We start from the raw sequence: 12532 nt of genomic DNA on the forward strand, positions 1-12532 counted from the left end.
TAATTCTTCGACTATGCCCCTGGTTCTAGAATCTTCAAACAGTGGAAATAGTTTGTCTTTATATACCCTGTCTTTCCCTGTCAATATCCTGAAGACTTGGTTAGACTATGCCTTAACCTACTAAATTATAGAGAATAAAGGTCCAATGTGCCTCATCTCTCCTCATAACGTAAGCCATAAAGTCCAAATATCATCCTTGTAAACCTGTGTTGAATTCCTTCCAGGGCCAAAACATCCAGTTCTTCAAGTGGGATCTAACTAGAGTTTTGTATAAATGTAGCATAATGTCTACATCCCTATATTCTTTAGATATAGAGACCAGCATTCCATTAACCTTTTTGTCTATTTTTTGCACCTATTTGTGGCATTTCAAAGAGTGATGCACCTGAACCCTGAAATTCCATTGGAAATAGACAGTATTTAATTTTGAGCCTTCTGAAAAATACCCTGATCGATCCTTTATCGGTCTGAAATGGATAACCTCACATTCGCTTGTATTAAAATCCATCTGCCACAGCTTTGTCCGTTCACTTAATCTGTCAATATCCTGTTGTAATTCTATGCTGTGGTCAACGCTGTCTACAATGCTGTCCAATTTTGTCATCAGCAAATTTGGCTATTTGTTTTTTTTTGTGCCATTATCTGAGTTGTTCATGAATATTCTAAATAATTGAGGCTCTAACACCAATCCCTGTTGGACACTAGTCGCATCTTGCCAGTTTGAGTACTTACTCATTATTCCAATTGCCTGTTTCTTGCCACATAACTAATTTCTTCTCCATGCCAATAAGTTTCCCCCTCAATTTCATGGGCTTCCTCCTTACATAACAATCTCTTGTGTGAGACTTTGTCAAAAGCCTTCTGGAAGTCCCTATGAACAATATCTATTAATTTACCTCTATCCACCACCCTTGTCAACTCTTCAGGTTTGTCAGCATGACATACCTTTCATGAATCCATGCTGACTCTGCCCGATTAACTGAAAGATTTTGAGGTGATCAGTTATCATATTCTTGATTATAGACTCCAACAATTTCCCCATCACAGATATCAGGCTAACTGGCCTGTACTTTCCTGGTTTCTTTCTGTCACTGTTCTTAAAGAGCTGTGTGACGTGAGCAAATTTCCAATTCAGAGGTACAACTCTTGAATCAAAGGAATTCTGAAAGATTATGGTTAGGTCACCTGCATCGTGCCATCCTGCCTCCTTTAATATCCACGGATGGAAACCACCAATTCCTGGGGATTTGTCACTCTTCAATTTCATTAATTTCCCCATTATAGATGATTTACTCAAGCTAATTTCATTTTGACCCTCTCTCTGATCCTCAGTTAATTTCTTTTAGCAAGATTTCGAGCAAGCTTTCCTGCTGTCATTACTGAAGCAAAATAGTTGTTCAGCACGTCTGCCATTTCCCAACGATCATTGACAATATACCCATTCTCAGCCTTCAGTTGGCCAGAAGTACTCTTAACCAGCCACATTCCCTTTATATAACTATAAAATCTCCTCTTTTTGTTTTTATGTCCTTTGCAAGTTTCCTTTCATAATCCTTTTTAGCTGCTGTTATAAACTGTTTTGTGGGTCTTTGTATTCGTCCCAATCTCTGGGATCTGTACTGTTCTTTGCATTTTTGTAAGCCTTTTATTTTAATTTAATGCTGTTCCTTACGTCATTAGATGTCCATAGCTGCTTGTTTTTGGAGAGTACTTGCTTCTTTTTAACATTAAACGTTTCTTTGTACATCCTGCACTGTTCCTCATTGTTTTACCTATTCACTATTTCCCAGGGTACTGTCTCTGCCTCATCCTATTAAAAGTTTGCGTTATTTAAAGATAGAATTCTAATTTCTGATCTTTGCTTATCTCTTACAAATGCTACATGAAACTCAAAAATGTTATGATCACTATTTGACTTCACTTTGTTTATATTTATCTTAGAAGGTTGAATAGCAGGAACCCAGTTTATCTCATTTTACCAGATTGTAGCAATAAAAAAAATTTGTGAAATAGTGTTATTTGAGAATGGTAGCATTTCCTGAATACATGTATTGGTGCTTCATATTTGTGGAATTAAAACTGTTAATTAAAATAATTGCATGAAAGAAACAAATTATTGAACTTCTTAAGGAAATTTGTTGGATTACAAAATGCTTTGAATAAATAACCTCATCCAAATATTTTCAAGATCTGATTTTCCACTTTAATACTTATGTCTTTTAGTCTTTATGACCGTAGCGTAAACATCTCAGATCGTGACTCCAATGAAGTATTTTTTTCATCTCATTATTTTGAAAAAAATGTATTTTCATCCCTTTTTTTCCCAGATACAGAATGGGTTGCCCAGACTACAGAAAGACCACAATGGCAATTTTGGCAGAAATATGAATTATACTTTTGTTCATGCAAGCTTTGTAATCAGTGAATCCACTTTACTTACTTTAACAAAAGAAGGTTTCCATATTCTCAATGACATTTTAAAATTGATCAGACTTGATGGATATATAGTACAGGAGAAGTCAGCACATCCTTCATTATTTTCACATATCTGTTAGGCAGTGTAGAAAAGGCAGTTGTCAATGAAATCAATGTTTGTCAGAGAATACCACTTTTCAGTAATAGTTACCTTTAGGAAATAGAAGCATATAAAAATGGGATTTTCTGTTGTATACCATAACGTCAGTGATCCATCTTGTTTTTTTTAATGATGAGCATCATTGCCACATCAGATCTAGAGGTGCCCTGCGCAAGCTGTGATAACTGCTTTTACAATTAAATTACTTATTAGGTTATCACAATGGTCATGAAGTGGTGGTTTTCATGCCTCTGTCCATGTTGAAATTCCCAGTGTGTGTAATTGATATGGCCCTGGGCTGAGAGTGTGGGCAGTGAACCCACATGTAGCATTCCTACTTGCTTATACCTTTGCAAGGGCAGGCACTTTGAACTCTTGCTAATTCTACATAGTCAGGGCTTTGATATTAGGAGACATGAATTATAGCATCCCATTGCAGTTGAGTTCCAATGGGTTGCCCAGTTTGGAGTTGGGAATATTTGATGGATAAGTTCAATTTGTGATGATACCTTCACAATTCATAATGTAATGTGTATGAGAAGTTACATATGTATTCAATACACTGATTAGTAACAGGCCTTCATCTTTTAAAACACAAGTAACCATTAGTAAATTAACTAGCATTATGAAAGTGCTCAGATGCATTGCAGCACTTTGTCCAGTATTGAATTAACATTTAAACGTACCATCAGGATCATACATCTCTATTTTTGCATTTATTTAAAGTCCATATATAAGTCAAGGCTTTGAAACAGTTGAAGGGATATCTAATGATTGAAAATACATCTGCTAAGTCTTCATAAAAATGGAAGATGCTTATCTATTTATACACCTGTAAAATTTCCATTGCTTTGAGTCAGGCAGGGTTTGTGCAATGGGATATCATTCTGAATGCTTGGCTGAGCTCTCCAAGATTTGTAAATAGATTTTGGTCAGTAGGAGTTGCTAACAGCTGTGAGGTAGATGGCGAGATTGTATGATTGATAATTCTATGGATGGTTAACATAATCAAAGTGCTTTGAATAAGGTTTTGAATAGTCGTTTATTTTGAAGCAAAAACAGAAATTCTTGAAGAAACTAAGCAGGTCTGGCAGCATCTGTGGAGAGAAACACTCAGTGACTCTTCAGGAGAGTTAGAATGCCCATGGAAATGCCTCACTGAAGGCAGGCAGGCCTCCAAAGCTGCCAACTTTGTTTCAGTTTTGGCCTGTTTCCAGACTTGGGGACTCCAATACCAGCCCACCTTCTCTTCACCATTCTGCCAGTCTAGATACTACTGGGAAGGTGAGTTTGCAACATTGGATTATGGCTCAATATGTGATACTGTTTCCAGGATAAAACCCTGGGCTGAAGCGCCAATCCTGGTATTTCTGTACCTATTGGCATTGTCTGATCACAATGTGCACTGCAGGCAGAAGTTTTGCCATCACCACCTTGGGGGGAGCTAGGGATAGATTAAACAAAAAAAAATCTCATTCTGGCTTCACCAACAATGCACATGAAAATAGTATCAGACAGATTATAATCAGGTCCTTATTCCAAAATATATTTCTCAACCTATTTCTTAAAATTTAGGTCACGTGGTCATTTATACCTAGCTAACAGTTCACAAATTACATTTATTGGTTAAATTTTAGCTTGCAGAATTGCACAATACATTTTAACTCTCAACTCTTAAGTTGTTAATCCAGTACTATACCCTGTTCTATTTTCTTGAATCGCACAAAATCTGATAAGACTGTAATTACCCCAACAGAGTTGATGAAGTACTCTTCCACTGGAGATGGTTTGTGAGGGTTTTTAGCTTGTATCTTCAGGGGATCCACGAATTGAGAGTCAAGGCAACTGACTGTATTATTCTGCCAGGTGGAAAGGAAATAAATTGAAACATGTTTTGAAAAAAGCAAAGGTCACAGACATCTATGAGCACAACTTAGTGGAGATACTATTGGAAATGACAAAGAAGGGAGGTGATAGTAAAGCAACCTTAATGAAGCCACATTAAACTATAATTATGTGGCTAAAATTAAAATTGTGAGATGTTGTGAAACCTCTCTTATTGCATTAAGGTATTGAGTCAATGGGTAGTTTCTGCTGTATCAGCCTGTAATTTTACTCTCTATTAAGATAAATACTTAAATTTAACTCAGCTAGCCACTTAAATACCGCGGCTTCAAGAATAGCAGGGGATTTTAAATTTCCAATCATATACTGGGATTGCCATAGTGTTAACAAGTTCCTCTCCATCTAATCCTTTAAGTGTGTGGAAGTACCTACTTGAGAAGGAGCAAAACTTGACTTTCGTTTAGGAAATCAGGCAGGGCAAGTGACTGAGGTGTCAGTGGAGGAGAGCTTTGGAGCCAGTAACCATAATTCTTGCTTTAAAACAGTGATGAAAAAGGATAGACCTGACCTAAAAGTTAAATTCTAATTTGCAGAAGGCCAATTTTGACAGTATTAGGCAAAAACTTTCAAGAGCTGATTGAGGGCAGATATTTGCAGGAAAAGGACAACTGGAAAATGGAAAGTCTTCAAAAATGAGATAATGAGAATCCGGAGATAGTATCTTCACCTTAATGTGAAAGGTAAGCTGAGTAAGTGTAGGGAATGCTGGATGGCTAGAGAAATTGAGGATTTGGTCAAGAAAAGGGTAACATATGTCACGTATCGACAGCAGGGATTGAGTGAATTTCTAAGAGAGTATAAGGGCAGTAGGAATATACTTAATAGGGAAATCAGGTGGACAAAAAGGGGACATATGGTAGCTTTGCCAAATTGGGTTAAGGAGAATTCAAGGGAATTCTGCAAATACATTAAGGACAAAAGAGTAACGACGGAGATATTAAGACCCCTTAAAATTCAGCAGGGCCGCTTATGTGTTGAACCCTACGAGATAGATGAGATACTAAACGAATATTTTGCATCAGTGTTTACTGTGGAGTGGGATGTGAAAGCTAGATAATGTGGGGAAATAAATAGTGATATCTTAAAAAATGTCCATATTACAGAGGAGATGGTATTGGATGTCTTAAAGTGGATAAAAGTGGATAAATCCCCGAGGCCTGATCAGGTGTCCCCTAGAACTCTGTGGGAAGCTAGGGAAGTGATTGTTGGGCCCCTTGCTGAGATATTTGTATCATCAATAGCCATGTGTTAGGTGCCAGAAGACTGGAAGTTGGCTAATATGGTGCCACAATTTAAGAAAGGTGGTAAGGAAAAAGCAGGGAACTACAGACTGGTGAGATTGACTTCGATGGTGGGCAAGTTGCTGAGGGGATTCTGAGGGACAGGATTTACATGTTTTGGAAAAGCAAGGCCTGTTTAGGGATAGTCAACATGGCTTTGTGCATATCTCAGTAACTTGATTGAGTTTTTTGATGTAGCAAAGAAGATTGATGGGCAGAGCGATGAATGTGTTCTGTATGGACTTCAGTAAGGTATGTTATGGACTAGGCCAGACCACTTAAAACATTCTTGACCAGGCAACCCGGACCATAACTTTGCAATTTGTTTTAGTAACTGTACAGTTCAAAGTTTGTGAGAAGATTTGTAGCTTGGGTGCTCGTTGTTGTGGTTCTGTTCGCCGAGTTGGGAATTTGTGTTGCAGACATTTCATCCCCTGTCTAGGTGACATCCTCAGTGCTTGGGAGCCTCCTGTGAAGCGCTTCTGTGATGTTTCCTCCGGCATTTATAGTGGTTTGCCTCTGCCGCTTCCGATTGTCAGTTCCAGCTGTCCGCTGCAGTGGCCGGTATATTGGGTCCAGGTTGATGTGTTTGTTGATAGAATCTGTGGATGAGTGCCATGCCTCTAGGAATTCCCTGGCTGTTCTCTGTTTGGCTTGTCCTATAATAGCTGAAAATGTGTTGCTGGAAAAGCGCAGCAGGTCAGGCAGCATCCAAGGAGCAGGAGAATCGAAGTTTTGGTCATGAGCCCTTCTTCAGGAATGAGGAAAGTGTGCCAAGCAGGCTAAGATAAAAGGTAGGGAGGAGGGACTTGGGGGAGGGATGTTGGAAATGTGATAGGTGGAAGGAGGTTAAGGTGATGGTGATAAGGTGAGGGTTTTTGTCCTATAAGAGTAGTGTTGTCCCAGTCGAACCCATGTTGCTTGTCATCTGCGTGTGTGGCTACTAAGGATAGCTGGTCATGTTGTTTCGTGGCTAGTTGGTGTTCATGGATGCGGATCGTTAGCTGTCTTCCTGTTTGTCCTATGTAGTGTTTTGTGCAGTCCTTGCATGGGATTTTGTACACTACATTGGTTTTGCTCATGCTGGGTATCGGGTCCTTTGTCCTGGTGTGTTGTTGTCTGAGAGTGGCTGTTGGTTTGTGTGCTGTTATGAGTCCTAGTGGTCGCAGCAGTCTGGCTGTCAGCTCAGAAATGTTCTTGATGTATGGTAATGTGGCTAGTCCTTTGGGTTGTGGCATGTCCTCATTCTATTGTCTTTCCCTTAGGCATCTGTTGGTGAAATTGCAGGGGTATCCATTTTTGGTGAATACATTGTAGACGTGTTCTTTAGGGCAGAAATGGCTAACACAAGGGGTCACAGTTTTAAGCTGGTTGGAGGAAAGTATAGAGGGAATGTCAGAGGCGGGTTCTTTACACAGAGAGTTGTGAGAGCATGGAATACATTACCAGCAGCAGTTGTGGAAGCAAGGTCATTGGGGACATTTTAGAGACTGCTGGACATGCATATGGTCACAGAAATTTAAGGGTGCATACATGAGGATCAATGGTCGGCACAACATTGTGGGCTGAAGGGCCTGTTTTGTGCTGTACTGTTCTATGTTCTATGTAGACTTAAGTATGCTGTTCTGAATATACACAACAGTCCCAATAAGCAAACCCCCTTAAAAACCAGTATCAATGGAACCCATGCTTAAAGGTTAAAGTTCGAAGGGCAGAAGAAGAGAAAGAGAGTTTCCACACAGCTCGCTGTTGAACTCCCAACTCGTTCTTGACTGAACTGGTCAGCCAGAGAGCTGACCGCTCCCCTTTCATTATAAAACATGACCACTTTGGCCTGAAGTCTCATCTGTTTACATATAAATAAAAAAAAGCCTCTCAATTCCCTTTAATCTCTGTACCAAACCAGTCTAATTGGCACCAGGAGCAGTTTATTACCCCTCCAAAAAAAACCAAGGACAAAGTCTCCTTGAGAAAAGGAACAGCTTTTAGGAAAAAGCTTTGTGACACCTCCCACCTTAAAAAAAACTCATCCATCAATACCAAAAGATGGCTTCATTTTTAAAACCCTTCAAAGTCCCGGTTAGTAGTCTGAACACACATATACCCTATTGAAACTATAAACATGCAAACATGCACAAACCACATGAAAATTCAGGCCATCGCACACCTGCCACTTAACGCCTCCATATCTCATTCGAGTCTCAATGACGCATCGGCAATCACGTTTTCTCGACCTGCCACATGCACAATTGTCAAAGTGAATGGCTGCAACAATAAGCTCCATCTAACACTCTGGCATTTTTGTCCTTAAATTTTTCCACAAATGTCAATGAGTTATGATCAGTGTATACGATTGTCTCAGGAGCATTGCTGGTAATGTAAGCACTGAAATGTTGCAATGCCAACACCAAGCTTAAAGTCTCTTTCTGAACCGTTAAATATTTCTGTTGATGAATGTTCAACTTCCTGGAAAAATACCTGATGAGCCTTTCTATTCCCGCGGCATCCTCCTGCGGAGCAAAATACCGACACCCACATCACTGGCATCGACAGCCACCTTGAAAGGCTTTGTCTAATCAGGTCTGGCCAATACTGGGACAGTGGTTAACACAGGTTTTAGGCTGTCAAATGCCTTTTGATAGTCCGCTGTCCACTGAAACTTCTTGCCTTCTTTTAACAATTTGGTGAGTGGAGCAGCCACACTGCTAAAGTTCGGCACAAACTTTTGGTAAAATCCACTCAATCCCAGGAACTGTAGTACTGCTCTTTTTGTCGATGGTGTGGGAAATTCTGCAATTACTTTTGTTTTTGTCCATGTCCTATAACATGGCCCAGGAAGATGACTTGGGCTTTGACAAATTCACCAAGCCTGCCTACTGAAGTCGATCGAACAAGTCCGATAAACGCTGTAAATATTCCTTCCACGAGTGTCTAAAAATCACCAGGTCATCAATGTAAACAACACAGTTGGGTAATCCAGCAATGACTTTATTAGCCAGTTTCTGAAACGTGGCTGGAGCATTTTTCATACTAAATGGCATGACTTTGAACTGATAAAATCCATTTAACATTACAAAAGCCAGAACTGCTTTTGTTCTCTCTGACAGAGGTACTTGCCAGTAGCCTCTGAGCAAGTCCAACTTAGAAATGTAAATTGCTTGTCCCACTTTTACAACATAGTCCTCCAACCATGGAACTGGATATGCACCAGTGTTTGTAATGGCGTTGACTTTGCTATCGTATCCACATAACTGTTAGGTGCCATCTGGCTTTGACACCATGACTATGGGTGAGCTCCAGTCACTGTAACTCACTTCAATCATGCCATTTTGGAGCATGCAGTCTATGTCCTTTTGGACCTCTGCCAACTTTAGAGGGTTACGCCTATAAGGAGTTGCTTAATCGGAACAGCATCTCCTATCTCTACATCATGCACAATTAGGTTAGCACTGCCCAGTTTATTTCGGTATGTTTCCCCATGTGATAGTAATAACTCTTTCAAGTCATTTTGATCTTCTTATGGAGGTGACTCAATAATTTATTCCAATTTTTGACAATTTCTTCATTGTCCAATTTGATTTGAGGAATGTCCAATTCAGAATCCTCTGAACCTGGTTCTTCCTTCTGTGCTGTAATCATTAACATCTCCTCTTGCTTTCCTTCCTTATTAAAATATCTTTTGAGCATATTCACATGACACATTCTGCGATTTCTTCCTGTCTGCAGTTCTTATCAAGTAATTCACTTCACTCAATTTTGTTTAGATTTGATAAGGTCCACTAAACCTTGCTTTTAAAGGTTCACCTGTTCCTGGAAGTAACCTTATCCCTAATTGCAAAATTGCAAATTTGTGATTTGTTACCCACTTCCTGTTTTATTGTATGCTGTGATACTTTTAAATGCTGTGTACTCAAATCTCCAACTCTATTTAATCATTCTCTAAAATTTGACACATAGTCTCAATGAGTGGTCTCTGAATTCTGTCTTATTAATCCTTAATATTAATCCTATTAATTTATCCTTAATCAATTTTAACAGTCCTCTTATGCCTTTATAATCTTGTGACCACACAATCAGCGAAAATTCCTGAATAAAGGTGCTGCATTTCTTCAGTTGCTTATGTCTCCATGTGCCTTTCAACTAGAGTAGGCAGCACACCTACCGGTGAATCAGCTATATCATTTGCAAGGACAAACTGTATTCCTGGAGCTGAGAGTTTGTCCAGTACTCCTACCACAAATTCTCCACTCTTCTCTGGACTCTCTAACCTCACGTTACATAACTGAGCACTTGTTGTTTCACCATGAATTCCTGTTACCAGCACCCTTTTTGGCAATAATCCCTCAGAAGTGTGTATCTCCTCATCCTTCAGCATTACAAACTGAGAGGATCCTGTGTCCCTTAATATTGTAACCTCCTTACCTATTACTCCTGGCCTATGTGAATAAATTTTACCCTTGTATATATATATTTTTAAGCAGATCTAGCACTTCCTCCTTATTCAACCTCTGATTTTCTTGTATATTCTGAGGCAGTTGCCTAACTTCCCTTGTGCTTTTTGTTACTAGTCCAGCAAAACTTCTAGGTTTGTCTGGATTTCCGACATCTGGCTTTCTGCTAGTCCACCAATACAGTGATTTCGTGTGGCCCAGTTTATTACAATAAAAACACTGGAGCCTTTTAACTTCTTTGTACCCCTCAAGGGGTTCTTTTTTGCCCTGTGGTAAGTTATCCTTATGATCTTCACTGAGATCTACTTTTCCCTTTCCACGTGAGGAGTTCTCTTTGCCCCAGTTTCTATCCCTCATGGACTGAAACTGATTCTGGAAGCCAAACCATGTTTTATGGACCAGTTCATAATCATCAGTCACTTCAGCTGCTAACCTTGCTGCTTTAACTCTCTACTTTTCCATATGAGTTTGCATTACTTCCTCACTGAGCCTACCCTCAGCTTTTACCTCCAGCCTTTTAAGCTGACTTTCCTTTTTAAGTGACAGTTTTTACAGTTCAAACACTCTCTTTTTCTTTCTCTGCTCTCTCTTTTAGCCCTCTCCTGCTGCTCTTTTCCCCTCTCTTCTGCTTTTAATTGTAACTCAAATTGAGTCATTTCTGCTGCCCTTTTCTTACCTCTCGCCTCTGACTCAAGTTGCTTCATTTGCAAATTAATTCTTGCCATCTTTATAGGTCCTGATGGTTTCTCCAGCAAGTCTGGAGGCTGAGCTACTGCTGTAATTATCTTCCCATTCCTAACAGAAGCAGGCAGTTCCAATTCCAGCTTCTCTGCTAATTCCTGCAGCTTGGTCTTATTCACCTTTTGCAAAACTTTGAAAGTCACTGCATCCACATCCAGAAAACTTTTGGCGACTGAAAGAGCCATTACTATCCCAAGCTTTGTCTACCTAACCGAACCAGCACCCGAAATAAAGACACTAGAACTTACCACCCGCTGTTTAAAATCCCACAAAGAGCTCCCAATCAGTTACAGACTAGTCCAGACCACTCAAAACATTCTTGCACAGGCAACACAAACTATAACGTTTGTAAGTTACTTCGGTAAGTGCACAGTGAGAATTACCAAGAGTAAGTTAGCTAGGTTGACTACTAGGTTTTAAAATAGATAGAAATTTATTCACAAAATTACACAATGAAACACAAAGCACAGAATAAAGAACCCAACAGAGCTCAGTCTATCCAAACAGTCCTAATAAGCAAACCCCCTTAAAAACTAGTATAAATGGAACAGACGCTTACAAGTTGAAGTTAGAAGGACAGAAGGAGAGAGAGAGAGAGAGAGAGAGAGGTTCCACACAGCTCACTGTTGAATCCCTAACTAGTTCTGGACTGATCTGCTCAGCTAGAGAGCTAACTACTCCCCTTTCATTATACAGGTCACTTCTAAAACCTGACCACTTTGGCCTCAAGCCTCATCTGTTTACACATAAACAAAACGGTTTCTCAGTACCCTTTAAACTCCATACCAAACCAGCCTAATCGGCACTGGGAGCGGTTTATTACCTCTCAGAAAAAAAATCAATGACAGTCTCCTTGAGAAAAGAAACAGCTTTTAGAAAAAAGGAACCAGTTTTGTGACAGGCATTTGACAAGACTCCTTATGGTAGACTAAGGAGAGGGAGTACTTGGAATACAGGGAGACCTGGCTCTTTGGATACAGAACTCGCTTGAAGGTAGGAGACAGAGGGTGGTGGTGGAGGATTGCTTTTTTGACTGGAGGCCTGTGACCAGCGATGTGCCACAAGGATTGGTGCTGGATCCACTGCTTTTTGTCATTTATATCAGTGATCTAGATGTGAAAAAGGAGGCATATTTAGTAGCTTGCAGATGGTACCAAAATTGGTGATGTGGAGGACTGCAAAGAAGGTTACCTTAGAGTACAATGGGACCTTGATCAGATAAGCCAGGGAGTGACAGATGGAGTTTAATTTGGATAAATGTGAGGTTCTGCATTTTGCAAAGGCATATCAGGGTAGGAGTTATATACTTATATTAAAGTCCTGGGAAGTATTGCTGAACAAAGAGACCTTGAGGTGCAGACTCATACTTTCTTGAAAGTAGAATCAAAGATAGATGGTGTAGCGAAGAAGACGTTTGGTAAGCTTGCCTTTATTGATCAGTGCATTGAGTATAAGAGTTGGGAGGTCATGTTGTGGCTGTACAGGACTTTTGGAGTACTGCATGCAGGTGTGGTCTCCCTGAGATAGGAAGGGTGTTCTGAAACTTGAAAGGGTTCAGAAACGATTCATAAGAATATTGC

The 12532-nt window shown here is 39.8% G+C and overlaps 1 protein-coding gene across 1 annotated transcript in view; it reads right to left on the reverse strand.

Moving 5' to 3' along the window:
* itga1 (integrin, alpha 1) overlaps positions 1-12532 on the reverse strand; it is a 222579-nt gene that overhangs the window by 12860 nt on the left and 197187 nt on the right. Inside the window, exons 27-28 of the mRNA XM_072571632.1 lie at positions 4324-4434; positions 2441-2548 (exon numbers count right to left, since the gene is read on the reverse strand). Of these exons, the coding sequence (XP_072427733.1) occupies positions 2441-2548; positions 4324-4434 (219 nt within the window). The remainder of the gene's footprint in view (positions 1-2440; positions 2549-4323; positions 4435-12532) is intronic.

This window comes from Chiloscyllium punctatum, chromosome 1 (genome assembly GCF_047496795.1).
Source record: "Chiloscyllium punctatum isolate Juve2018m chromosome 1, sChiPun1.3, whole genome shotgun sequence".
In the NCBI taxonomy this organism is placed as follows: Eukaryota; Metazoa; Chordata; class Chondrichthyes; order Orectolobiformes; family Hemiscylliidae; genus Chiloscyllium; species Chiloscyllium punctatum.